The 27,819-nt window shown below is 37.8% G+C and overlaps 1 protein-coding gene and 1 non-coding gene across 3 annotated transcripts; both read right to left on the bottom strand.

The window, feature by feature from the left end:
* Nucleotides 1-854: 854 nt before the first annotated feature.
* Nucleotides 855-27,439, bottom strand: Abraxas2 (abraxas 2, BRISC complex subunit). Of its 2 annotated transcripts, XM_048791362.1 has the most exons (9): nucleotides 27,419-27,439; nucleotides 23,272-23,362; nucleotides 19,140-19,176; nucleotides 16,282-16,348; nucleotides 9,415-9,605; nucleotides 8,202-8,321; nucleotides 7,069-7,153; nucleotides 5,055-5,169; nucleotides 855-3,039 (listed from the first exon to the last, which is right to left on the bottom strand). In XM_048791362.1, exons 1-9 carry the CDS (start codon nucleotides 27,422-27,424, stop codon nucleotides 2,570-2,572), a joined length of 1,182 nt encoding a protein of 393 aa, XP_048647319.1. In that variant the 5' UTR covers nucleotides 27,425-27,439; the 3' UTR covers nucleotides 855-2,569. The 2 variants fall into 2 exon arrangements, with proteins under 2 accessions (XP_048647319.1, XP_048647320.1); XM_048791363.1 differs by lacking the exon at nucleotides 8,202-8,321.
* On the bottom strand, nucleotides 26,630-26,702 carry Trnaa-agc. Its single transcript has one exon. It is a non-coding gene; the product is annotated as a tRNA-Ala (tRNA).
* Nucleotides 27,440-27,819: the final 380 nt, after the last annotated feature.

Genomic DNA, 27,819 nt, shown 5'->3' with positions numbered 1-27,819 from the left:
GTCTTTTTTCCTCCAAATAGTTGGAGGAGATCCTGCTGAAAACAGACATCTTGGATTTTGGAAGAGATATCATTCAGCTGTAATGGCTCCCTAGAATCCAGAACACACAATTCCTAAGATGCTTCCAGAGTACCAAGATCTCTATACCTCAGCTGTTGGATGACCAAGGCTGGAGTCACTTTTACTTCCAACACGAGCAGTTCTTCTGGGGAACTTTCTAAGACTCTTTTATACTCAACTCATATTTAGTTTTCTAGTAACTGAACTGAACTTGGTACCCAACCTATTCTTCTTGAAATCAACATAAACTTTTTTTTTGGCAGGGCAGTGTTCCGGACATTGAACCCAAGGGCACGCAACCAATGAGCCATATCCCCAGCCCTTTTTTTATATTTTATTTAGAGACAGAGTCTCACTAAGTTGTTTAGGGCCTCATTAAGTTGCAGATGCTGGCCTCCAACTTGTGATCCTTCTGCCTCAGCCGCTAATATATATAAACATTTTATTTTAGTAAATTGTGGTTTTGGATTTCTCCTGAAACCTGTCTGGCAAAAAGTCTCTATGGACATTGGAAATGAGTTTTAATAGTCTTTTAAAAACTCTACTATCTGGGGTGGGGTTGTGGTTCAGTGGTAGAGTGCTTGCCTAGCACACATGAGGCACTGGGTTAAATCCCCAGCATTGCATAAAAATACTAAATAAATAAAATAAAGGTATCATGTCCATCTACCAAAAAAAGAAAAAAAATAAATAAAATAAAAGAAACAACCCTACTATCTACCATGAAATGCCAGAATGAGTCTACTGAGGCAAGACCTTGCTGGGTGCTGAGACAGACATTGAAACAATGGCACCATGATTAAATAAGTTTTTATTGTCACATTTAACTGCTTTGTCAGATATACAATGTAGATTTCAGTATGGCATAAAAAATAAAAGTATTTTCCTGAATGTCAAAATCTGAACAGAGGAGATGGCAATGGCACTTGAAAATAAAAATGAAATTCATACTGGTGCTGAAGCCGCTAGTAGGTAGCTGATAAAAACAGGAACGCATTTGCAGATAAAATGATCTGCAACATTCCAAATCAAATGGCAGTGGCATAAGGCCAGCAAGACCAGGACAGCAGTTAAAATACAGACCCCACAGAGTGCACATCCAAAGAATGGCAGTTTCAGCATTTCATTTTAAAGTCCATATTCTATTGTCTAATTTAGTTTGAGAACCGGAGCTCAGTGAGTAAACACCTACCTTATAAAATGAAACTGTGCTCTTGGAATGGAATTTAAGCCTCTTTAACAATTTCCTTATTCTTACAGGTTTTAACTAGTCCAAGGTAAAGGCAGTTTAGCTCCCAGTATTAACTTCATGGGCTAAAGTCCTCATAAACAGTGGGTCCTGCCATTTCCAAACCAGGCGCCCAACATAACTCATGAATGTCTTAGTGGTTTCACACATTTTGGGCAAAACTAGAAAACAGGCAGTAATTAAATAAAAATATAAGTGCATCCCAACAGAGTTTTTCTACACACTCCACAATTATCCCCCAAATGGCAATTTAAAAAAAAGTATGTTATTCAGATTTAAAACGAATCTTTATTTACCAAGATTCCCAGTTAATTAAATGTTTTTCCTGCACAAATAAAACTAACACTAGGATTTGTCAGAAGAGTTAAATGAGTTATATCTCTTACATATGAACTCAGCTAAATCCACTGTGTCTGGAATCTGTTAGTCATAAAACTCAGGTCTGGTACCCAACTCCTTTTTGTTATCCACTGCTGTTATCCACTTCTTCTAAGACTCCAGAACAGAGACCATAATGTGCTAGTGCAACACAGCAGTCACTGTCACCCACCAAAAAAAAAAAAAAAGTACTTATTTTATGACATACTTATTTGGATGATTACTTACTGGTAATTAGTATTTCTACTTATTTTTTTTTTTAAAGGCAACCATTTTAAGTGACAATACATATCAGGCTAGTAGAAAAAAGTTGAAACAAAGCCTTCTCTTTCAATCTCACAAAGTCATGCAGACAAGAGAAGGTATATGTGATTTGTTCCAATCAGGCTTCTTGGAATTATCAAAATTTCTTTTCTGGCAAAGATGAATTTGGCTCATCATAGAAAGAAGTTCTTTGAAGGCTGCTGCTGCTAAACTTGTTTCCCTTTGAAAAAGTAAATTTCAAGGCATGATAGTGCAAGAGGTAAGTTTTTGATTTATTAGAACATTTATAGACTAAATTGTGCTTAGTCTCTAATTTCCAATTTAAAGAACAGAAACTATACTGATAAGTTTCGCTTTGCCTAAATTTACCAGTACATCCATGAATCGCACCAGAATTAGGACAATTTGATTATCTTAGTGATTCTGTCATGAAACCTGTGCACTGCATCAAAGGCGAGGACCACCAGCAGAGGCTCCTACAAGTTCTGCATTCGAGGACTCTCCTCTAGTGATCCACACCATCTGGGAAGGCCATTCTCCGCCCAGATGAAGTCCTCAACAAACTCTCAATAAGCAATTAAGAAAAACAGTGCTAAGTGGAGAGTTTCTTTTGTTTAGTTAAATCTGGGAGGTCTGAGTGTTCCTGGGATCCTCATTGGGATGTGTCATGGGTCGTGAATCCTTCGAATATGAGTATTCACTATTAGAGGGTTCTGTAGGGTCAATCAAATTTTCATAATCACTGTCATCTGATTCCTCACCACTGTCTCCAGTTGCTCTTTGGGAAGGAAGAAGGTCTGCGCCACTTCCAGGGTACTTCAGTCCGGCACTGGTGGAAGCATAATTAGAAGACCCCACGGCTTGAGGTCGAGGCATAAAGACACTCCTTTCCATGTGTGAATGGCTCAGAGTACTCTCTTGATTGTTTGGGTGAAAATCAGAATATGGGGGAGGAGGATCAGAGGGCTCCACATCTGCAAGTGCACTTCTACCTTCAGCTGCAAACCCAGAAGAGGGCATCCGAGGATTGAACGCAGGCTCCACACTCTCAGATGGCATCTGTCTGCTGAACATTGCCTGCTGCAGCCCTGGGTAAAAATAGGAAGAACATTCTAATACTTTCTATTATTTTCACAGCTTTTCATCAAGGCATTACACTGTCAGCCTGAATATTCTGGAAAATAGCAGTGAAGCAGCAAAATAGATTGTTACCACTATTTTTCAACTGCATAATGTTATAACTTATATGATACTTCTCTATACATTAACTCAGTTATGCCCCAAAACAATCTGAAGGGTCATCCTCTCTTTAGCATCATTGTCTCCACAAAGGCTGACAAATCTGACTGCAGTGGGTCTCTGAGACATAGAGCACAGGCTTTCACTCCAGATCCTGTGCTGTTTCGGCCACTCGTTGCTCACTGTGTTCAAAACGTTGGGACTAAAGGAAGAAACCTAAACCATTTTCACTGCTTTTTCCAGGTCACATAAACATGGGACTTTTTCTTGATAGTCTCATTTCAAATACCATATTTTTATACAGTTACTTGGAACAATGCACTTACAAAACTCCTTCATCTTACAAGTTTAAAAGTCCTAAGTTTAGGTGGCTGGTTTTCCAGGTCCTGAACCACAGTTTTACCAGTTTTAGGAATGCTCAAAAATGGCCCACATCTATCCACCTACAAGGTCTTTCAAAATTTTTTAGAGGGGGCTGGGGTTGTGGCTCAGTGGTGGAGCACTTGCCTAGCATGTGTGAGGCACAGGGTTCGTTTGATTCTCAGCACTGCATATAAGTAAGTAAAATAAAGGTCCATTTACAACTAAGAAATATTAAAAAAAAAAAAAATTTTTTTAGAGCCTGGGGGAGTAGCTCAGTGGTAGAATGCTTGCCTAATGTGTTGGTCCCTGGGTTCATCCCCAGAACTACCAAAATAACCCAAAACAAAACAAAGCAAAAAAATGTACCACACACACATAAATAAAAGAAATAAGATTATATATTATATATTGGATATTAACCCAAATTCACTTCAATAGCTGCATAATAATCCAACATCTATATGTAATCTTTAAAATTTTTAGTTTTCTAATAACTTGACAAATTTTAGCTGCATATAGCTATAAGGTACTATATATCTATATATTTATATATCTATATCTATCATATCTGTATATATATAATATACCATAATTTATTCAACTATTTTGATATTGATTTATCTCCTCTAAATACCTGCCTGCATTTCTGATTATTTCTAGAAAAATTTAAGAGAAAGAATGTATCAGATATCCTTTTCTGGAAATACGTATTACATTTTAATTGGTTTACATATTTTTTTACTAAATTAAAAAGTTTAGCCACAGACTTATCTCTTTTACACTTGATACTGTTTTATACTCGATACCATATTTTATAAATTTTATACTTATGCTCTTTTATACTTGATACCATACTTTATAAATTTTATGTATGAACATTAAATCTGGTGATATCATAGTACCATGCTGCCATGATCAGATTCTTGAGCCTAACTTTCATTCTACCCACTGGTTCCTTAGCTTTAAGGTGTCCACTCATCCACAGTTACCAAAAATGCTGACAATGACCCTCTGAATCAAATACTGTGTCACAAAATTTTAGGTACGCTTTTATGTGGCTATAATGAGTTCAAGATGCTATCCCTACCTGCAGGATGCCAAGGTTAATTGAATAACACCATCACAGTCCCTGTACTAGATCACACTGGTGCACATTTGTTCACACATGACCATCCTTGGTCTTTTTCTTCCAGTTTCTGAGACTTGAGCCAGATGCTGTGAAAAAGAGCACTTCCCTCCAGAAAATCTGATGAGAAGGGAATGCCCTCCTCCAATGCACTGATCTGATGTGCAGCCTGCTGAGTGTAGGACTCACATCACTGAATGCATAACCCATATTTAAAACAACACATTTTCCTGATATTGAATGGTAAAAATTTGTTTTTATAACTTTATTTTATTTATTTATATGTGGTGCTGAGGACTGAACACCTGCAAGGCGAGTGCTCTACTGCTGAGCCATAACCCCAGCCCCTGAATGGTAAAATTAACAAGAACTTACTTCTTTCTTGTTCCTTTTCATTCTTCCTCTGAGTGATTTGTCTTCTTAATTTGTTCACTTCTGCCTGACAAGATTCAACAACTCGCTCACTCTTTTCTACATCTGCACACACTGCCTGAGAAAGTCACAAGAGAAAGGTTAACTTCAAACCCAGCAAGAGGCTGTCCATAAATTCAGCCTTGTTACAACCTTAGGAAGAGCCCAGGTCATTAGGAAGCAAACAAGTATGCAGAACAAGACTGTGAAGGCCCAAAAGATGAATGTTGTACTTATTTACTAATTTGAAGACCATTCTTGAAAAATATGAATAACATGGGAAAAATACAATATTTTCCCTTGATTAATCATTTTTATTAAAATGAAAATTTTTGGTACCAGTCTAATGTACAAAGGAAGAACAAAAGATAAGACAGAATGAGATGCTTTAAACTTTTATTTATAACCAATAATCAAGAATCAGATAAGACAGATTTATTTAACAGAAAATAATTATAATGAGGGAAAGCTGGAAAAAGTAAGTTTCCAAGTCAAGGTTTAATATTTGAGGCTGTGTCTATATATTTCACCATTAATAATCAGAATATTGGGAGCTATCAGTGTTTGCAGAGCTGGCCTTCCTCCATTAACAAGGAAATGGGTAACAGCTTTTTGAAGTCCTCTGGCCAGTGCTGATAGTCTGAAAAGGGCATGGTCATGGATTCAGGACAAAAGCTGTTTTCCACTGCACATTCCTTCCATAGCAGAAATACCAGAGACTTCTAGAAAGTAGGCCTGCCATGAGTAAGTATGCACAGTGTTCCCTCAGTGCAAGGGGCAGTGAGCAGAGAGGCTGAAAGAGGCTCCACACTCTCTGCCCAGGCTGCTCTCACTATGCTCTCCACTCCTTCAGATGCTGCCTCTGTCCCTCTCTATTCCTTGGAGGCTTCTTCTTAAAACTGGGCTTTCTCTAGGCCTAGGAGAGCTTTTTCAACTTTCCACTTCCCTTCTGGTCCTCAAGGCAAGTCCAAAGGTTCTTTTGTGATTAGGATTTTAGAGCAAACTACTCTTAAGAACACATTAGGGACGATGGAAAGAATGTGGGAAAGTACCACTAGCACCTAGCTCAGTTGGGATAATTCCACAAATATTTGTGGCATGAAGAAGTAGGAAGGAGGGCTGGGGATGTGGCTCAAGCAGTAGCACGCTCGCCTGGCATGCGTGCGGCCCAGGTTTGATCCTAAGCACCACATACAAAACAAAGATGTTGTGTCTGCCGAAAACTAAAAAATAAATATTAAAAAAATTCTCTTTCTCTCCCCCTCTCTCTTAAAAAAAAGGGGGGGGAGGACCCCACCCTTGAAAAAAAAAAAAAAAAAAGAAGTAGGAATGACAGGCTCCACTGTGATCCTCCTACCAGATAGAGCAACGGGGAGCAGTGAGTGGACTAGAACCAAGGAAGGAAAGCTGTGTTGGTAGCTTCTGATGTTGTCTCTACTTAGAGCTTAAGTGATGGAGAAGGCTGTGTTCTTAGCAAACTTCTTTAAACTTGGGATATATTTTCCTAGGAAAAAAACACTATTATAGCCAGCTGTGCTGGTGCTCACCTGTAATCAAAGTGACTTGGGAGTCTGAAGCATGAGATCACATGTTTAAGGTCAGTCTGGGAAACTTAGCAAGACCCTGACTCAAAATAAAGATGGAAAGGGCTGGAGATGTAGCTCAGACATAGAGCACCCCTGGGTTCAACCCCGGTATCAAAACCAACCAACCCAGGATTACAAATGGGGTCACAAAGATTTAAAACAGAAGTATTGATAATGTACTTGAGTGTCTCCAGGTCAGGCACATGAGTGACGCAGGTTGTGGATAGTGGTGGGAGGAACCACTCTACAGATGGGATATTATTTTAGGAAAGCACATTCTCACTTATGAACCATAATTCATTTGTCAATTAGAACATAATGAAAAATTAATATACAATTAAAAAGCATTTGAGCAGTAAAAATAAGATGAAACTTGTAAATCCATCAGTTACCTGTACTTTCTCCTGAAGTGCATTATAAACCTGATAAATGGCCCTGATGTCTTTCATCACTCCATCCTTGTCAAAAAAGTCAGTACTAGAAAAGAGAAGAGATATGCCACAAAGTAACTAAAACTGCCATGAATCTGAAAGGCATTTCTACCATAATTTTTTTTTTAAATAATTTTTCTTTTCTTTTCTTTTTTAATATGGTGCTGGATATTGAACCCAGCTAGGCAAGTGCTCTACCACTGAGCCACAACCCCAGCCCCTAGCATAATTTATTAATTAAAATGCTGTGACAATGCCCATACTACTAGAACTACAGAAGAAAAATAAAAAGAACACAATAGCAAAACTAAATATAATAAAAGCTATACATTTTTCAGTGAAAACATTTAGGTTTTATTTTTAAAAATGTTTGTATACATATACACACATGCACACATTTAAAAAATATATATTTTAATTGTGCATTATAATTATATATGATAGTTCGATGTGTTGTTACATAGTCATACATGTATGTATCTCTCCTTTCCCTCCCCACCTTCCCATGGTTAGCATTTAGAACCTGAGAAATACACATACCCTATCCAAACTTTTGTATCAATCATTAAAAAAATTGTCACAAATGATTTTTTTAAAAATACAGTAAACTTTTTTTTTAACGTGGTATTACTTGTGAATTTATTATTATTCAATATTTCTGACATTGTTGGAAGATATAAATTTGTTTGGTCTATGTTAGTGGCATAGTTTGCTCACAAGAGGAGGGTATAAGCAAAATTTATAAAGACATTTGGGACTATCCACTATGTTGATATGTGTGTGTGTGTGTGTGTGTGTCTGTCTGTCTGTCTGTCTATATGTGGTGCTGGGGATGAACCCAGGGCCTTGTGCATGTGAGGCAAGCACTCTACCAACTGAGTTATATCCCCAGCCCAGTAAACTATCTTTTCAATAAGAATAAACTTTTGATAAATGGTGGTGGTGGCCTAGAGAATTACTTTTCTGCATTCTTCAATTTCAGTCATAACAAACTTGGTTTTATAGTTCTCTACACTTTTTTTTAAATTATTAATAAAAGAATTACTGTTGATAAAACAACAGGAAAAAACCTCTCATTTTATCTTTCAACTTACCCATGTTCTTTAATAACTTTGGCATAACTCTGAGAAGTATTTGGCACTGAAGACACTTTGTACTCTTGTTGGCTAGTATTGCCTAGATTGGGAATAGCAAGTGATATTCTTTGATTATACCTATGGGGAAAATTGAGGAAAAAAAAAAAAAGAAAGTGTTAAAAGTACACTCTTATTTTTTGAGACAGCTCTTGCTGTGTTGCCCAGGCTAATCTCAAACTCACAGGCTCAAATGATCCTCCTGACTGAGTTTCCCAAGTGCTAAGACTACAAGTATGAGCCACCTTGCCTAGATTTAAAAGAGCCATTTCAAGAATGGGCTTTCGGAGCAGAGGACATAGCTCAGTGGTAGAGTGCTTGCCTAGCATGTACAAGGCCCTGGGTCCTATCCCTAGCATCATATAAACAAAATACATATAACAAGATTGGGGCTTGGCAATAGGATTCTTAGTCTCTGACATTGGTAAACTAATGGAAGGTGTCAGGGGCACCTACTTCTATGGACAACTCAAGGAGGCATGAATTAGCAATTTTTCTCTTCCCTTAATGTAGAAACTCAACTACAAACTCCTTGAGGGCAGAGGTCATATCTTATATACCTTCTGCATCCCCATATCAACTGAAAAGTGCTAAAGAGATACCTATGAAATAATTAGGGAAATCTTGCAAATAGTTATTTCACAATGAATGATTATTTTCACTGATCTCAATTTAACTTACTCTACTATAAGGGACTTTCCAGAGAGAGAGCTTTCTGCAATTTACAGGCAAACATGATCATATAATTATATGTTTTTCTCACTTTAACAAGTTCACAATGCAAAACCCTCATTAACCAGTAGGTGGATCAATTTTACAATTTTGTCTTTGAAGTCTATGTTCTAAAATTACTTGAAGCAATAAAACTGCATTTTAACATAATGGATTATGGAGAAGCAAATGATGATTTATTTTTACTTCTGTAAGAATTTATGCATGATAAACATGTCTTGCTAATGTTTACTGATCCCAAACCACTTTAACTTACAGGAATAACTAACACGGAAAACAAACTTCTTTAACTACAAGGAGAACTAGTTAACAAGAATAATAAAAACTTTTCTTTAAAAATGCTGTAATATGCACTATAAAGCACATTTTCAAAGTCATCAATCTCAATTATTGTGTCAACATCTTTCTCTTTATGTAAAGCTGGTGGGAAAATGTTCTTTACCTGCGATTTGGTCTGAAGAGAACATATTCTAAAGCATGAGTGGAATTGTTGGCAGTGGAGATGAAGCTAAAGAGAAGAAAGACGAGGTCAGGCACACCAAGGATGCGGGTAAGCTGTTTATGGATAACCTGTTCTCTGTATGACATCTGCTGCTGTGTGTTTCGCCGGAATCTGTACCACCCAATAACTTTCTGGAAAAAAAAAACAAAAGAATGTATTAAAAGTTACATGAAATCTTACAGATTTAATTTTATATTCCATATATAATTTGTGGCTTGTACACAAATGTTCAAACATTTATGTGTGATGGTCCCAAACTCAAAACAACCCAATTGTCCATCGACAAGTGAAAAGATAAACAAATTGTGGTATATTCACAATATTAATAATAATATTGGATATACTACAATTTGTAGAATATCTTAATAATAAAAAGGAACAAACTACTGGCACCTACAACATGGATGAATCCCAAATTAATTACCCTGAGTGAAAAAAGCTAGGTCCAAAGTAAGTATATGAATCAGTTTTTAAAAATTATTTTTATTAATTTATTTTGGCATTAGGGATTGAATCTAGGGGTATTTTACCAATGAGCTACACCCTCAATCCTTTTTATTTCAAAACAGAGTTTCACTAAATTGCTGAGGCTGACCTGGAAGTTGTAATCCTTCTGCCTCAGCCTCCCAAAGAGCTGAGATTACTGGTATGCACCACTATACTCAGCAAAAAAGTCTATTATATAAAATTCCAGAAAATGAAAACTAATTCACAGTGACATAAAGTAGTTTGGTGGTTGACAAGGTTGGAGGTGGCCAGAGGTAAGAAAGAAAAATTAGAAAAGGGCATGAGAAAACTTGTAAAGGTGATGGGTATTTCACTATTAAATTAAGGTGATAGCTTCATGGGTGTGTACACATATCAGACTGACCAAACATATACTCTACAGATGTGATGTTTTCTGTATGCCAATTATACCCCAAAACCTATTTTAAAAGTTTACCTTTATCAGCTTTAACTATAACATAACTAAACCAGCTACATGAATTAAACTCTCAGAAGAATATGTCTCAGGATGTGACCTTCTGAATACCCAGAAGACAGACTCTAGAGACATCTGAGAGCATGTCAACATGTAGATTCCTGGGCCCACCCAAATCTGCAGAATCAGCCTCTTAGGATACAGCCAGGATTCTGAATTTCAGAGAAGTTCCTTGAGTTTTTCTTTTGCATACTGACATTTGAAAATCTCTGTTGTAGAAACAACTTAATCCTTTATTAGAACAACCATCTTCATAAAGCTTTGTGCTTTGAAATAAACTGACTAAACATTGTGTTTTAAGCAAGGACGCATGTAATCCCAGCAGCTTGGGAGTCTGAGGCAGGAGGATCACGGGTTCAAAGCCAGTCTTAGTAAAAATGAGGTGCTATGCAACTCAGTGAGACCCTGTCTCTAAATAGAATACAAAATAGGGTTGGGGATGTGGCTCAATGGTCCAGCACCCCTGAGTTCAATTCCTGGTACTCCTCACCCACACAAACACAAAAGTAAGGTAGAGGCTGGGCATGGTGGCGCACACCTATAATCCCAGAGGCTTAGGAGGCTGACGCAGCGAGACCCTATCTCTAAATAAAATATAAAAAAGGGCTGGGAATCTGGCTCAGTGGGTAAGCACTCTGGGTTCAATCCCTGGTTAAAAAAAAGTAGTAGTAAGGTAGTTTAAAACCATTAGTGTCATATTAAATTAATAGTAAATTTAAATCATATTCTGGCACCGTGTTCATATAAAGAAAGTAAACTAATTATTGCTGAATTCCTGTGCCAAATCTTCCTTTCTTTCCAGGTAAACTCTAAGAATTGTTTTCTCCAAAGTCATACAACTGAGTGACCGTAATGGTGTGGAACTTGGCTGCCTGTCTCCTGTTGTGCAAAACAGAGATTCAAATTCTGAGTTAGTTAACATGATGAAAAAGGTAAAAGTAGTTTTCTATTCAAGAAAAAGTGTATAGAAACCTATCTGTTGGCTAGAGCTATCAATGTACGAGAATATGGTACACTTCATTCCAACACTCAATCCTCTGTATTAACTGTTGGAACTAACTCCTCTGCAGGACTGGGGCATGACTCATATTGCCTCTGTCCCCCTGCAAAGACTAGCGGCATTCAGCACACTGGCTATTTTCACAAAATACTCACTGATAAACAGAACCTTGCAAGCGACTATAGGATAAGTAATAGTGCTTTTCAGTGATGCTGATTCTCACTGTTTTTATTTGTTTGTATTTTCTAAGAAGCAGGAACTTTATGTCAGTTGTTGACTGATAGTAACCAATTGATCTGACATTTGCCAAAAGTTTTAAACTGATTGATTCTCCTGACATTCTGATCAATGAAGAATGAGCTGCCAAATTAATTTGTACTATTGGTATTTACAATTCTACCTCTTAGAGCTAACAGACAAACTAGTTGCAAGATTACTGAGAAACTAGGTCATTGTGTTAAAAAGCACCTCTTAGATGATGGTGAAGAATCACAGCTCTCTCTCCTTACATTTCATCTCGGCTGATGCTTCATAATCGCTTTTCCACACAGACTTTCTTCTTTCTTTTTGACATTCACTTACATTTTCTGGAGCCAAAGCAACTACCTCAATAAAAGGCACATTTACTGGCTTTAGCTTGTGCCATGTGGGTCATTAAGGATATTAGGATGGCTGTTATGCTTCTTGTTATTGATTTCAGAGTTGATGCTTTGGGAAGATAGAAGTCCTCCTTCTCCCTTGCCGTTTAGCCTTCGCCTAAACCTGAAAGCCCATGGAAACTTCACAAACACAATATGGACTCTGACAAAATAGCAAATCAGCCCCTGACTATACTATCCCTACTGGGATATCTTAATGTCAACAATATTCACTTCTATCTCAACCCCAACATTCTAAATGCACCTTAGGAGGTAGTACACCACCCTTTTGAGGTAAAAGTATAACTCAGTGCCTTTTCTGGGGGAAAAATAATCCAAATTAGAATCAACTGTAAAGGTTTTTCTGTCATCTAAATATTATACATCATTACTGCTTTTGAGCTAGAAATTTGAATTTTTGAAAAAAAAAATCCTTCTAGAAGTGGGGGATATAGCTCAGTTGGTAGAGTACTTGCCTAGCAAGCACAAGGCCCTGGGTTCAATCCCCTGCCAACAAACAAAAAACCCATTCCTTGTAGAGTTCTACAAGTAGCACAGGAAATACAATGAAATAAAACACAGTTCCTGCTCTCAACAAATTTCATGAAAAACAGAACATAATTTCCAAGTAATGTAAGGAATGCAACAAACATATATTTTGCAAAGAAAACATTTATTTTAGCACAAAGTTCCATAAAATAAAATAAAAATAAAGCAGATCAACTTTCAACTTTAACTCTTGGTTCCAGGAAAAGCAGTCAATTACAATAACCAACGAATGGTCTACTGTGTCTCAAACCAGCAAATCCTATTTTATTCATTTATTTTGTAAATTTCGGGGGCGGGGGTGTTACCAGGGATTGAATTCAGGGGCACTCAATCACTGAGCCACATCCCCAGCCCCATTTTTGTATTTTATTAGAGACGGGGTCTCACTGAGTTACTTAGTGTCTGGCTATTGCTGAGGCTGGCTTTTTTTTTTTTTATTATTTTTATTTTTTTGTAGTTGTACTTGGACAGCATGCCTTAATTTTTTTTTTTTTTTTTATGTGGTGCTATGGATCGAACCCAGTGCCTCACACATGCAAGTGCTCTGCAACTGGCTATGAACTCAAGACCCATCCTGTCTCAGCCTCCCCAAGCTGCTGGGATTACAGGAGTGTGCCACTGCACCTGACCTTATTTTATAAATTTTAAGACAGGGTCTTGCCATATTGCTTAGGCTGGCCTTGAACTTCCGAATGTTTTGCCTCAGCTTCCTGAATTGATGGAATTACAGATGTGTGCCACTCCCCCTGCTTTAGCAAATCCTATTTCAAAAATCCCTAAATTAATTTGAAGTGTGTAACTTCCTTTACTGAAAAGATTAAACAGAGGAGTCCTTTTCTTTTTTCCAATTTATTTTCAATTATAAAATATAAGATCATTAAAAAAAAAACCAAAGTTTCTCTTCATTAGAGGCATCTCTACCCTTTTCTAAGTTTGGCTGACTTTCTCCCAGATCTTTTTCTCTGTGTTTGAACTCTCACCTTAGACTTTTGTTTTTATATAAAATGGGCTCAAATTGTATTATAGCTTTTTCCTGGAGCTAGGATGTAAAGCACATGCTTAGCATGCACAAGGCCCTGGGTTTAATCTGCAGCTCCAAAACAAAAATAAAAATCACCCCAAAAATAAACAAATCACATTTTTTCACTTGACATAACTTAGAGATCATTCTGTGTCATTAAATGAAAACCTCCCTCATAGCTGAGTGTGATGGTGAATACTTGCAATACCCATAATTCACAAGGCTGAGGCAAGAGTATAAACTCAAGACCATCCTAAGCAATTTAGGGAGACTCTGTCTCAAAATAAAGTGAAAAAAGATGGGGATATACCTTAACAGTAGAGTGCTTGCGTAGCATGAACAGATTTTGGGTTTGATCTCTAGTACCACAAAACAAAAACAAAAAGACTCTCCCTTATTCTTTTTAATGGCTGCTTTGAATCCCATAATGAGGAGGTACCAACATAACTGACTTAATCATTCCAAACTGGTATATGTTCAGGTTGCTTTTAAAATCCTCACTATTTGGGGCTGGGATTGTGGCGAAGCCCTGGGTTCAATCCTCAGCACCACATAAAAATAATAAGTAAAACAAAGGTATTGTGTCCAACTACAACAAAAAAAATAAAATTATAAAAAAAAAAAATCCTCACTATTCACCATTGAAGCAACAAACATCCTGTACCCCAGACCAAGAGAAGAGACTGTCTGGTTTACACCTTGGCTCCACCATTAACAACAAAATCACTTAACCCCGTTTGTCTCAAGTGTAAAATCCGCTTTACAGAGCTGCTGCAAGGATGAAGTGTGTCAATACATGAAGAGTGCATAGAATGTGACCCAGAACAGAGTTAAACTGTTTAAAAATGACAGCACTTTCCATCTTTGTGCTCAGATACACTAATTTTTTGTGGGGTGGGGTGGGGGCAGATTTCTAGAGTCGGGACTGTATAGTTAAAACTGTTATCATAAAATCGTCCTCCCATCATGTCAACTTACATTTACCAGCTGCTGCTTCCCCATGTCCCTCACCTTTTCAGTACTGGCCATTATCATTCCTTTTACTCTCCTGCCAATCTGATGGGCAAAAAATGGCATCTCACCTGGTTCAATCTGTGTTTGCTGACTGAAGTGGAACATCTTTTCACTGACTTCTTGGCTGTCTGTAGATTTTTTTCTTTTGTGAATTTCCTATTCAATTTCTTTAGTCCTTTTTATCACTTAAAAATTTTTAAACTACTTAAAACTCCAATAAGAATTTCTATGGAAAAAATTTTAATTTTAGAAAGCATAATAAAGGCTCACAATCTACCATATAAAAATGAAAGAGGAAGTAAAGTGGCATCTGAGAGATGAACTGCTGGGAGATTCCAGAATGTATGCCCCTGGGCATACCACTGAAAATGAGAGAGGCCCGAGGCTGCTCTAATACCCTTTGCTAGCTGGGCAGGCAGCGTGGTTGGACCACCAGGAGTGTGCACCTCCTGCCATTTTTCCTGTCCTCAGACCTATATCTTTCCAAGTTTCCTATTCTTTCTTTTATTTTTCCCTGCTTTTCTTTCTTCCTTTACATGGTATAGAATGTACCCAGCAGTGGCACTAGGCTGCTGATGTGATATAACTGCACTTACTCCTGAAACCCTTCAACAAAAGCATATTGTTGGTTGGTGCACCTCAGTGCTTGCCTGGCCTATGCAAGGTCCTGGATTCCACCCCCAGTACCTCCCTCCAGCCCCATAAAAAAGGCATTTTGCTCTCTGTTTGACAAGCTAAGGGTTTCCACTGGTACTTTTTTCCCCCTCTAATTGTTTAATAACCAATCTGTTTTTTCTGAAATATCTCAAAGCAAAAAACTCATCAGACAATACTGCAGCAGTAAATCTGGTTCATTTTCAGTTTTATTCAGACTTGCTTACCATATACAACCAGAACAGCACATGTGTATGTTGATGGAAATAATAAATACATGACTTTTGGAAAAACATCTGTGCTCAAATTTAAACATATCCAAAGATGTTTGATTGCAATTTACATTTTTTAAAAATAGTTTTTCTGATTACAAGACTGTATTAAGTATTTGCCAAATTATTTGTTAAATTATACAATAGAAAGAATGAATCACCAGAGTCAATTGAACTACTCTTTGTTATTTTGCTTTTGGTACTGGGGAATTGAACCCAGGGGAGCCTAACCACTGAGCCACATCCCCAGCCCTTTTAAAAATAATTTTAGAGACAGGGTTTTATTATGTTACTTAGGGCCTCACTAAGTTTCTGAGGCTGGCTTTGAACTCCAGATCCTTCTGCCTAAGCATCCCGAGCCGCTGGGATTACAGGCATGTGCCACCACACATGGCTAGATCAACTGAACTATTCTTAACTTTCCAGATTATAGTTCACTTTTTATTTCTGATTTTTACCTAATGGAATCATACTATAAACACTGAATTTTCTTCTATCAATATACTGTAACCATTGTTTTACATCCATAATCACAAATTACCTTTAGAATCTGCTTAAGGTGACAGAACTCTCATATCAGTGTTGACTCTTCACTGTTGCATTTTGTTTGTTTTTAAGTTTAGGTGTTAAGATAAAGAACTATTCCCATATCAGACTGGGCAACAAATAGAACATACCTTTCTCCGATCTTTAAGAATCCTGTCCAAACTCTCTTCATTAACTTTGCTTGCGTAGTCATAAAAACTATTTTTTTAAAAGAAGAAAAAAAATTATTAAAATTCCATAATACCATGACATGAACGTGCTTAGCTACAGATGTCTATGGGGCACCTAACTCTAATAAATATATAATTCCTTGCCTTCAAAGGTATACAAAGAGTGATAATCTGTCTAAATACTTCCCTAATACATAGTATTTTTTATATCAAAGACTACTCAAGAGTTTGCTACATTCTAAAGATATCACTTCCACATGTGGGAGGTGCCGAAAGCAAGTCAGTATAAAACATGAGGTTTCAAATGGCTGTGGCATCTTTTCTTCTTTTCTAAGTATCAATTATTTATGGAAAAAAAAGATAAGAATACTTCATTTGCTGAGACATGAAGATGGGAACTGAACACTGGCTGAATGCTTCACGTCACAAAGCCACATGTTTTCTCATTTCATTTCTCATCATTCCTGCTTCAGTGCCGGGAGATATGAGTTCAGCTCAATAATTCAACAAACTTTATTCCCATTTTTGTAGATAAAGAGAGTGAAGTTGACTGATTTGCTCCAATCACAGAGCTAGTAGATGGAAGGGCTGGAATTTGAAGCCACACCTGGGTAGTGTCAATGTGCTCCCTTCCAAAATGACCAATGTGGGCCTGGGGTTGTAGGTCAGTGGTACAGCACTTGCCTAGCACGGAAGAGGCACTGGGTTCCATCCTCAGTACCATATAAAAATAAATAAATAAAATAAAGGTACTATGTCCACCTATAACTAAAAAAAAAAAAAAGACCAACATGACCAGTTTCCTGTGGTGAGCAACCCAGGTGTACTGATGTGCCGGCCTTTTCTATTTCTGCTCATGGGTCTCTGCACACCATCGTCCTCCTCCCAAGCCATAAAGACAGGAAGAAGTTCAAGATATGGGAAAAACACTGACTCAGGAATCAGAAAACAGCAGCTCCAGCCCCAGTTTTGTTTCTCATTGTAGGATCTGGGACAAGTTACAGCCTATCTGGTCTCTAACTCTTTTTTTTTTTTTAACAAGACAAAGAGTTTGAAAAAGACTGATGATTTCTATGGTTTCTTTCAGCTTTAAGAATGATGAATCTTGGGGCTGGGATTGTGGCTCAGTGGCAGAACGCTTGCCTCGTATGTATGAGGTACTGGGTTCCATTCTCAGCACCACATAAAAAAATAAATAAAAAATGATGAATCTCTGAATTAAACTCAGTCAAATCCTTGTTCTGGTTTTACTTTGCTTAGAGTGTTTTAAAGAATTTCTCAGAAAGGTGAGGCAGAAACTGCACAGAGTGGCATACATCTGTTATCCCAATGACTTGGGAGGCAGAAGGATTGCAAGTTTGAGGCCAGCCTCAGCAACTTAGTGAGACTCTCTTTTCAAAATAAGAAATAAAAAGGGCTGGACATGTAGCTTAGTGGAAAGCACCCCTGAGTATAATTCCTGGTACCAAAAAAAGCTCTGACAGGCCCAGATCAGATACTTCCACAGGCCAGAGAGAGGCAACATATGGGCTGGGCCTGAATGATTTCATTTGCTTTTTTTTTTTTTTTCAATGAACCCATGGTTGTTCATCTAGCTCCCTACACTTCTTTTACAATATGGGTGAATCTAAAAGAGGTGAGGTTCTTGGCTACTTTGAGGTTTTCTTTGTAGGTAGTCACCTTGCATGCTGATAATACTCTGAAACAATCCATGGGTAGGGGTATATATGTGTGGGGTGAACATGATACAAGGCCCCTGAGGTGCTTGGATATAAGGGATGCAGGGTGTGGTCAGGGTGAAAGCTGCAGGGAACACATATAGCAATCACCATAAAGAAGGGCCCTAGAGATAGAAAACGGAGGTGCTCACTGCATTCCATATGAGCAAATGGAAGAAGCACTGGCCTGGCTTCTGGGAAGCGGGAATCAGGACTCAGGAAATTTAGAGAAACCCAAAGCTGAGATCATACCAGCCATCAGGTGGAAGGGTTTGGGCTGAGAAAGAAGACAGAGGCCTGGGTAGTGGTGTCGGAGAAATCCAATGTATGGATAATACTGGACTTCCTCTTTCTCATCCTTTTCCTCCATATAGCTCACTGCTGTTTGCTTTCTCTGTTTTGATTGTTTCTCTTCCCATTTTTTTCTATTTTTGTCCTTTAGTTGGTTACAATATGGAACTGGCAATATATTAACTTAAATGAACAGAAAAAGAAAGTTTTATGTTTCCTTTCCCTTTTTTTAAAATTGTAGATAGACACAATACCTTTATTTATTTTTATATGGTGCTGAGGATCGAACTCAGTGCCTCACACGTGCTAGGCAAGTGCTCTGCCACTGAGCCATAATCCCAGCCCTCCTTGATCTTTTTTTTGAGATGGGTCTTGCTATGTTGCCCAGGTTTGTTCTAAACCCCTAGGCTGAAGCAATTTTCCTATCTCAGCTTCAAAGTAGCCAGGACTCCAGTGCATGCCATTGTGTCCAGCTCCTTTCCTTAGATTTTTAAGTTGACCACTGAACATTTTTAATTTCTCTCAGCTCATTCACTTGTTTTTAATCAATCCTTTTAATGAGTGCTAAACTCTTCTTAAAGAAGGATGTGGCCACTAGGTGGGTACCACTTGTAATTCCAGCAACTCTGTAGGCTGAGGCAAGATCACAAGTTCAAGGCCAATCTGAGCAACTTAGTGAGACACTGTGTCAAAAATAAAAAGGGTTGGGGATATGACTTAGTGGTTAAGCACCCCTGGGTTCAATCCCTGGTACCCAAAATACTAAAATTGAAATTAAAAAAAAAAAAAAAAAAGGAGGACATGGCTTACCTAAAAAGTTTTGAACAAGGCTGATGGTTATGGATTTCTGTAATCAGAAAGAGGAATACATTTCAGTTGATCATGTAAGACACAGGCAGCTATCAAATAGCTCAGGATTTTTTAAACTAAAAAATCTCAGACAATAAAAAGACAGTCTTCCTCTCACAAACAGGTGCTGTGTATATACTAGGGAAGGCAGTGTGGCTTCTGAGCAGTTATACCCAGAGACACATTCTCAAACAAAGTAGACTGGAGAATGAAAGTTCTGTTTTCCTTTGTCCGCATATGATGAGCACACATCTGAAAGCTCTTATTCAGGAACTCACAGCTATTGTGTGCCTTATTCAATCTTACCTATTTAAACAAAGAATCACAGGAAAAAGTAACCACTGACTGGAAGCATTTAATCAAATTAGATAAAAGCTTTGAGGACAGCTTAGGGAGAGAAGGGCCTTAATCATTCTACCATTAATAATCAACAAACAACTCATGACAACTTGGGCCAGGTGTTTTGAAGGGGAAGGAATTCTGGAAGTCTATTAACCCTTTCAAAGCAGTCATTGCTGAGAGTGATGGTCATTTATAAGGCAGATTCTAACAACTTCTAAAAAGCTGCTATGAGTCAGCAGAGTGAACATTTCTCCAAGCTCCTCAGGGGGCTTAGGAGCTGGGTTTCCTAAGATTGTGAGACTCACTGACCATTCAATTCTATCATATGCTCTTAGACAATTAATCATCTGCTGTTTAAGAAGCCACAGCCTCAGTTTAGGGAGCAACTTTACCTGACTACAAATGAAACTACAGCCTTTAAGGCCTTAAAAACAAGTAGTTTCTGTACTTGAGTTAATGCTGCCAAAACTCATGCATAAATGCAAAACTTCCACAGGAAAGAAGGTAATTAATTTGTTTACCTATGGTGTTGATATAGTGATGCAAATAAGAAAACCTCATCTAGAAGTATTTAACCTGTTCCATCACTAACTGATCCAGCACACCACTGTAGTTTATTTCAGAGATACCGTTAGAGATGCAGAACATTTGTAGCAAAAATCTTACTTAGAGTTCATGGAAAAGAAAAACCTATCTTCTGCTTTAAAGAAAGAAGATTTTGTTTAATAAAATCCCTCGAGTAAGTTCTGAACTCTGAATGCACACTCCTGTCAAGCCGCCCCAGCAGTTTCCTTCATAATTTACAACTCAGATTAGAAACACACGCTCCAAGGCTAGGGACAGCTCAGTGGTAGAGTGCTTGCCTAGCTCTAGATAGATACCATGTGGTATTTGCTGCAGGAAATTAAAGCTTTCTTAAGATTTTGTGTAACACTAAGCACTTCATGGGGAAAAAACAGGGTGTTGATCTCAAACTCCACAAAGCTATAGAATGAAACAAAGTTAGGGGACATGTTAAGTGACAGGTGGACCTTGGAAAGCAGGCAAAGGCTGGGCAGCTTTGCTTGGGACTTCCAGTTTTCCATACCTCAACAGCAAATCCACACAGGAGATGACTCTTCCTGTACCATGAAGATCCTGTTAAAACTTCTCACTAGGTGCTACATTATTCTTGTTTTTCTTCCTGGTTGCTGAGTTGAACACTTCCTCATCTTCCCCCTTCTATTACTGTTGATGAGTTTTGCTAATAGCTATCCTCACTACCTGAGGACATTTTTCTGTTCCTGCCTCCTCCCTACCATTCCTATGGTAAACAGCTCTGATTGAAATGAATTAGTACAACTTCTTAAATGAGTATGTATTCAAAATGAGATGCAGTCATTCTATGTTCAAAATGTGATATTCTATATAAAATCCTCCTTATTGCAAAGGGTAAGGTAAAAGGTGCCTGTAATTGGATTTAGACATTTTCAATAAGCAACAAATCTGACCAATTTATTTTACTTAAAACACCTTATCCTGGAAGGCCATCTATACTAGAAAATATCCTGATCCTAGTAGGGAATAGTACCATGACACTCACCCTCATGTTTGAACTTTCAAACAGGTTTTCTAGCATCCTTGGTTTACATTTTCAAATATTTATTTATTTTTAGAAGAAAAACATCAAAATAGTAACAATACATTTAATATATTAGCAAACAATCTGTCCATGAGATCTAGAATTGTTTTAATCAATAAACTGAATATAGCTAATAATTAAATATTATACAGCTAAAAAATGGTTGTCTTGGCACTTTATTAACTGAAACGCTTTACTGATGGGTATTTCTCTCTATGATACCAGGGAAGTTGGTCAAGAACCAGAAAGTTGGGCTGGGGTTGTGGCTCAGTGGTAGACTGCTTGCCTAGCACGTGTGAAGCACTGGGTTTGATCCTCAGCATCACATAAAAATAAATAAAGTGAAAGTTAAAAAAAAAAAAAAGAAGACGAAGAACCAGAAAGTTTACAAAGTATCAATTTTTTTTTTAAATTTTTTAACATTTATATTTTTTTTAGTTTTTGGTGGACACATCTTTGTTTGTATGTGGTGCTGAGGATCAAACCCGGGCCACACGCATGCCAGGCGAGCACGATACCGCTTGAGCCACACCCCCAGCCCCAAAGTATGAGAATATTATCCTACATAGAATTTTAATTATTTGGATGGAAAATCTTTAATTACCATTTTGTTTCTTTAAAAATAAATAGCTAGAGGGGCTAGGGCTGAGGCTCAGTAGTAGCACACTTGCCTGGCATGTGTGGGGCACTGGGTTTGATTCTCAGCACCACGTATAAATAGGTAAAATGAAGGTCTATCAACAACTAAAAAAATTAATATAAATAAATAAATAACTAGACTATTCATCAGGAATGTGATTTTGCTGTTAGTTAACTATATCTGGCAATTTAACTTTCATTTTCCAGATTAATTTTGAAAACCCATATGGAAATAATAAATCACTACGTAGATGGTCTATAAAACAAAATTCTGTTTTAGAATTTTAAAGAATTAAGAAAAACAAAAACAAAATCCCTCAATGAAAGATTGACTATACTCTGTACATATAACAAGTATTTTCTTAGCAGGGCAGTGTTGTGGTGAGTGGCATTTTACAATTGTGACTTAGAGTCAGTTCAGGCACTTGGTTTTCCCCATTTCTAACCCCAGCTCAATCCTCACTCTTGCCTCACAATCCATGCACTAGAAGGCTATCAGAACAGATCTAAAACTGATGATTTGGTCCCAATGTGACGTAGCCCACCAGTAGTATTTCAAACCACAAATCACTCATCTTCAAATATCCTGTTTTAGTCACACAGAAACAGGTCAGATGTCATGTGTGTTTTATTCTTCCTTGCTGGGCTCCCCTAAAGGTACAGCCCACTGGCCCTAACTTCACCTCCTTCAAGATGTCCTTAATGATTTCCCCACTAGCAGTTTTTCTCTCAACTTCAGACACTTATGGGGTTTTGTGTCTTACAGAGTTTATCTTGCACTGTCAGGTACTTCTGTGTACTCCCCACAGTTCTGGAAGGCAGGGCTGAATCTGGGTATTCCTTTCTGTGCCTAGCACAAGCCTCACACATGGAAGTTCTTTATTAAGTGTCTGCTGAAAATGAAGGTACCCCTTGCTTTGCTCTGTGTATAAGGATGTGCTGCTTAATGATCTGCTCGAAGTATATTTGAAAGGACCACAATTTCTATCTATCAAAAGGAAACTGATTTGAGGAGAGTGGGTGCATTTGTTAACACTCCCTCCTCTTCCCCAGCAACCTTCCCCAAAAGGGACTCTTGTGTCCCTCAGAAGACTGTGCAAATGGAGCAAACATCTCTTGTAAACAAGTGTGAAAGTCAGATCCTCTTAGGAAGGATCAACATAACACATCCATTCGTTATAATATGAGGTGACACTGGCAATGGGGAGAGCCTAAAGGACAAACTTGAGGTTCACTGTGATTTTGAAGAGACTATCAAGAGGTCACATAATGATTCAGTAAAAGATCAGTTGGTGAGTAAAGATAGTTCTATAGGAAACCTACACTTAAGTTATACACTGTAAGCTTACAGTAACATAAAATATACCACTAAGGCTAATACTTTTATTTTTTTATGTATTCTTTTAATATTTGAGATTAAAATCAGTTTTTAAGAGCCAAAGAACAAAACAACAGTAGGATATTTCTAAGGTCAGTGATAAATTTACTTACCGATTACTTGCAGAAATTCTGTGTTGCTGATTTGTGAGTCACTGATGCTAAAGGTTTCCTCTTGTCTTACCTCGCCCAGCAGAAATCCTTCCTAAAAGAGACAAAAGAAAACAGTCACAGGCTAAATACTGATTTTTTTACTAAAATTAGGAATTTAGGATATATAATTTTATAATAATTTCATCAATAATTCAAATAAGCTTGCCATGTAAACTACTAGTTATAAACCAATGAGTAGACTAGAGCAATCAAAGTATATATATTTATGGGATTATATGAACAAAGGATTCATAACAAGATAAAATCTAATTTTAATCCCTGAAATCTTCTCTGTTATTTTTTTTGGGGGGGAATTTATCACCTAAATCCTACTACTAAGTCTCACAAACAATGTCAGAAAAGCTTAGGAAGCGGAACTATCTAAAGGTTGTTTTCTTGAAACATCATAAAATTTACTACATTGCTTTAAAACCCTTGCTAATGATTAAAAGACAAATAAGTTAATACAAGCTGAGCGCAGTAGTGAATACCTGTACTCCTAGCTACTCAGGAGATTGAGGCAGGAGGATTGCAAGTTCGAGGTCAGCCTAGGCAACTATAGTAAGACCCTATTCAAAGTAAATTTTAAAAAGGTTGGGGGTGTAGCTCAATAGTACAGAACCCCTGGGTTCCATCCCCAGTGGCAGGGGGAACTGAGGGAGGTTGGGGGAGAGTTCATATAATGGAAATTAAGTGCGCTTAAATAGGCTGGCATAAGAAATTAAAATTTCAGTAAATAAACTCATACAATTCACATGAAAGAGTTTTTAAAATAAGTGCATAATTTATGTATATATTTGGAGAATGCCCATCACCACAACTGAACTGGATTACTACTGTCCTAGTACTTGTTGCACAAGAACAAGCACAGTTGGAGAAGATACACCTTACATCTCAGAATAACTTCCCATAGAAAGGAAGAACTGATCAGCTGTCCTGGCATCTCTCTCCCCAGATACTGCCATGGCTTCCCCCCTTCCTTCATTCAGGTCTTTACCCAAATGGCATCTCATCAGATATGCTTTGTCCAAACACACAAGGGAAACAGCATCTGTCCCCTTTACCCTGCATGCTTTTTCTCACTATCTGAGCTGGGGCTGTAGCTCAGTGGTAGAATGCTTACTTAGCATGTTCCATCCAGGATGAAAAAAAAAAAAAAAGAAAGAAATCTTCTGCCATATTAGATATTTATAGAAATAAATAAATGCCGTTCCCTGTTAAAAATATAAGCTCCATAAGAGCAAGTATTTTGTGCTTGTTTACTGCTAAATCACCACATTACAATGCCTAACAACTAGTAAGTGCTCAACAAAAACTAGTTGAATCAATGTATCCTTGTACTATATTCTCTTCAATTCTAGATTGATCCATGAAATCAATTGCAGAGGCTTCCTAGTTTTTTTCCAGCAGGAAGTGCAACTCTGTGGGAATGAGAGGAAAGAGATGTTTTACAGACTTACTTTTTATTTGATTTGGGGAGGGGGATATTCTAAAATCCCAAATTATCACATATAGAGCATTTCTTTATTTTTTTTTAAATAGCTTTTTTAGATGTTGATGGATCTTTATTTTATTCATCTATTTAAATGCAGTACTGAGAATCGAACCCAGGGCCTCATACATGCTAGGCAAGTGCTCTACCACTGAGCTACAACTCCGGCCCCCAGAGCATTTCTGAAATTTGAGTGATAACTGGATTTCTTTATTAAAAAAAAAAAAAAAAAAATCCTCTCAGACCCATGTCCACGACTATCAGTTTGAGAAACACCAACTAAATAAGCTTGCCTTACCCTATGAAGTCTTTCAATTTTGAGTTCCCACTACAAAAAGCTTCACCTTGTAACAAGCAAAAAAAAAATTTTAATTGAAGTGAAAAAAAAATCAACTTAATCTTCCCTAAAACTTCATACTTTAAGAACACAGCTAGATTCCTAGATTTCTACAGTCCTGGGCTCCCAAATTTAGCAAAAAAGATATAGGACATCCAGTTAAATTTGAATTTCAGATAAATAGCAAATAATGTTTAGAATACAGGTAATCTAAGTATTACATAAAATTTACTTCTTGTTTATCTGAAATTCAAATTTAACTTGCTGTTTTGCCTTTTTGTTTTGTTTTGATGGTATTTGGGGTTGAATCAAAGGGTGTTTTATCACTGAACCATACTTTCAACTCTTTTCATTTTGAGACAGTCTCACTAAGCTGCGCAGCCTGGCCTCAAATTTGTGATCCTTCTGCCTCAGTCCCCCAGATAGCTGGGATTACATGCATGTGCCACCATGTCTGGTCTTGGAGTCCTGCTCTTTTTTCTGGCAATGATAATGGTCCTCAGTATAAGAAACAGTTACATAAATTAATAGTGACATCAAAATGTTCTAAAGTCAAGTGTGACTGGTCTGGACTATCTCATTATTATTTTATGGTAGGAACAGACAAACTACAGTGGGAGATAAATCCACCCCAATATCTGTTAATATACTGCAAGATAAATATGGTTTGTAAATTTTTAAATAATTGGAAAAATAAAAATAGGAATGATGTTCATGAACTGTTATATGATGTTACATGAAATTCTTGCCGGACATGGTGGCACATGCCTATAATCCCAGAGACTCAGGAGGCTGAGGCAGGAGGATAGAGAGTTGAAAGCCTCAGCAAAAAGCGAGGTGCTAAGCAACTCAGTGAGAACCTGTCTCTAAAGAAAATACAAAATAGGGCTGGGGATGTGGCTCAGTGGCTGAATGCCCCAGAGTTCAATCCCTGGTACACCCTCCCTCCCCTTTGTAGACACTGAAATTAGGGTACACCCCTAATTTCAGTGTCTACAAAGCTTTATTGCAACACAGTCATCCTCATTTATTTACTCCTATGGCCATTTTCTCCCTGTAACAGCAGAGATGAGTAGTTGCTACAAAAAACATATGGCTCTCAAATATTTAAAAAATTACTATTTTTTTTCACTATTTAGCACTTTATGGTAAAAAATTTGCTAACCCTAGCTCTACAGAGTAATGTATAGTTTTAAATTAATTTCTTGCCTGGATAAACAAGTATGCATTTTGAAAGTAAACTCTCTTTTATTTCAACTTTAAAAGCTAAATTACTTTCAAGCATTCCACATACATAATGGTGGCAAGGCTAATATAAACAGGCATGGCCATATAAAACACAACTAGTACTGGTGAAAATTTCCATGAAGTCTAGCACCATGCCTGGCACAGAGTAGATATTAAGGTAACAGCTCCTAAATCAAACTAATAATGGTTTAAGCATAATGACCATCTTACCACACTTTATAGAAAAACTCCATTTTCCTTTTTGGTGGTGCTGGGGATTGAACCCAGGGTCTTGTGCATGCTAAGCAAGCACTCTGCCAACTGAGCTACATCCCCAACCCAAAACTCCATTTTTCAACAGATAGCTGCTTATTCTTACAATAAACTTGAATCCATCACTGAACCCATTTTTAATAGTCTATGTCAGTAGGAGTACTACAAATCACATTCATATTGAACTGCATTACATTATTAAATAGTTGGCTACAGTACCAGAGGCCAGTGTACAAAAGGAAAAACCTTATGTTGTATATATTCCTATCGTTAATCTCTACCAGCATTGAATTGATGAAACAGTACAGTAACTTAATTCCATTCAATTTACAAATGGAACCACTTGTGAAATTAGTTTTTATTAATGGAAGGTAAGACTGCTGACGTCAAGCTAAATCCAGTTCATCCTGAGAGGTATCATTTTGCTTTGTAATGACAACCACAAAAACCCCACACACTTTAATGAATTTGAATCATTCATGTTAACATCACTTAAAACAATCCTCAAATTTGGTGGGCAAATTAAACACCTCCTGTAAGAGAAAAATTATCTAGTTTTCACGAAGAATTTCAAACCAAAGGCCCATGACATTAAAGGGCAATTCACAAAATAAATTCACTGAAACAGGCTCTGCTCCCGCTGTGGGCTACAAAACCTAAGCATTCCGGATCACTCATACCAGGGCCTGTCACTTCCCTATTTCACTGGGACTAGTTCCGCGGTCTTGGAACATTCAACAAGGAACTAAACATGCAACTTCAAGGAAATGCAAACAGACCTGCATTTAACATTTTTTGTTTACATTATCCATTTTCCACAGGAGTGAAGAAAACACACAATCGTGTCTAGCAAGTTTGAACAGTGACAGCCGTGGTTTCACTCGTGGTACCTCACGACAACCTGTTAAGACTGCCGGGTGGAGCTCAGTGCCTCTCACCCCAGACTAAAAGCCTGGTCTCTCGACTGCTTCCCGACCCCGGGGCCCCTCTAAGTATGGAAGCCTGACTCAGGGCGGGGCAGGCACTCAGTTTCCACCAGGCGACTCCTGACATGCGGGGGACCGGGTGCGACAGGTTTGCTGGACCCGGGACGCCGAGGGCAGGGGCCCATCAGAGGCAAAGGAGCTAGCCGGGGGCTAGGGCCGCTGGGTCACCAGCCCTCGGGCCGGCCCCAGAGCCC

This window comes from Marmota marmota, unplaced genomic scaffold (genome assembly GCF_001458135.2).
Source record: "Marmota marmota marmota unplaced genomic scaffold, marMar, whole genome shotgun sequence".
In the NCBI taxonomy this organism is placed as follows: Eukaryota; Metazoa; Chordata; class Mammalia; order Rodentia; family Sciuridae; genus Marmota; species Marmota marmota.
The sequence above is the reverse complement of the archived record's forward strand: the minus strand, read 5'-3'. Positions and strand labels throughout refer to the sequence as shown.

Coding starts and splice junctions, on each gene's coding strand:
- Abraxas2 (XM_048791362.1), bottom strand. Junction 16,349..19,139: donor CCTTGTTCAAAACTTTTTAG/GTAAGCCATGTC, acceptor TTAAAAAAATAG/TTTTTATGACTACGCAAGCA. Junction 7,154..8,201: donor AAAGTTATTAAAGAACATGG/GTAAGTTGAAAG, acceptor TCTCTTTTCTAG/TACTGACTTTTTTGACAAGG.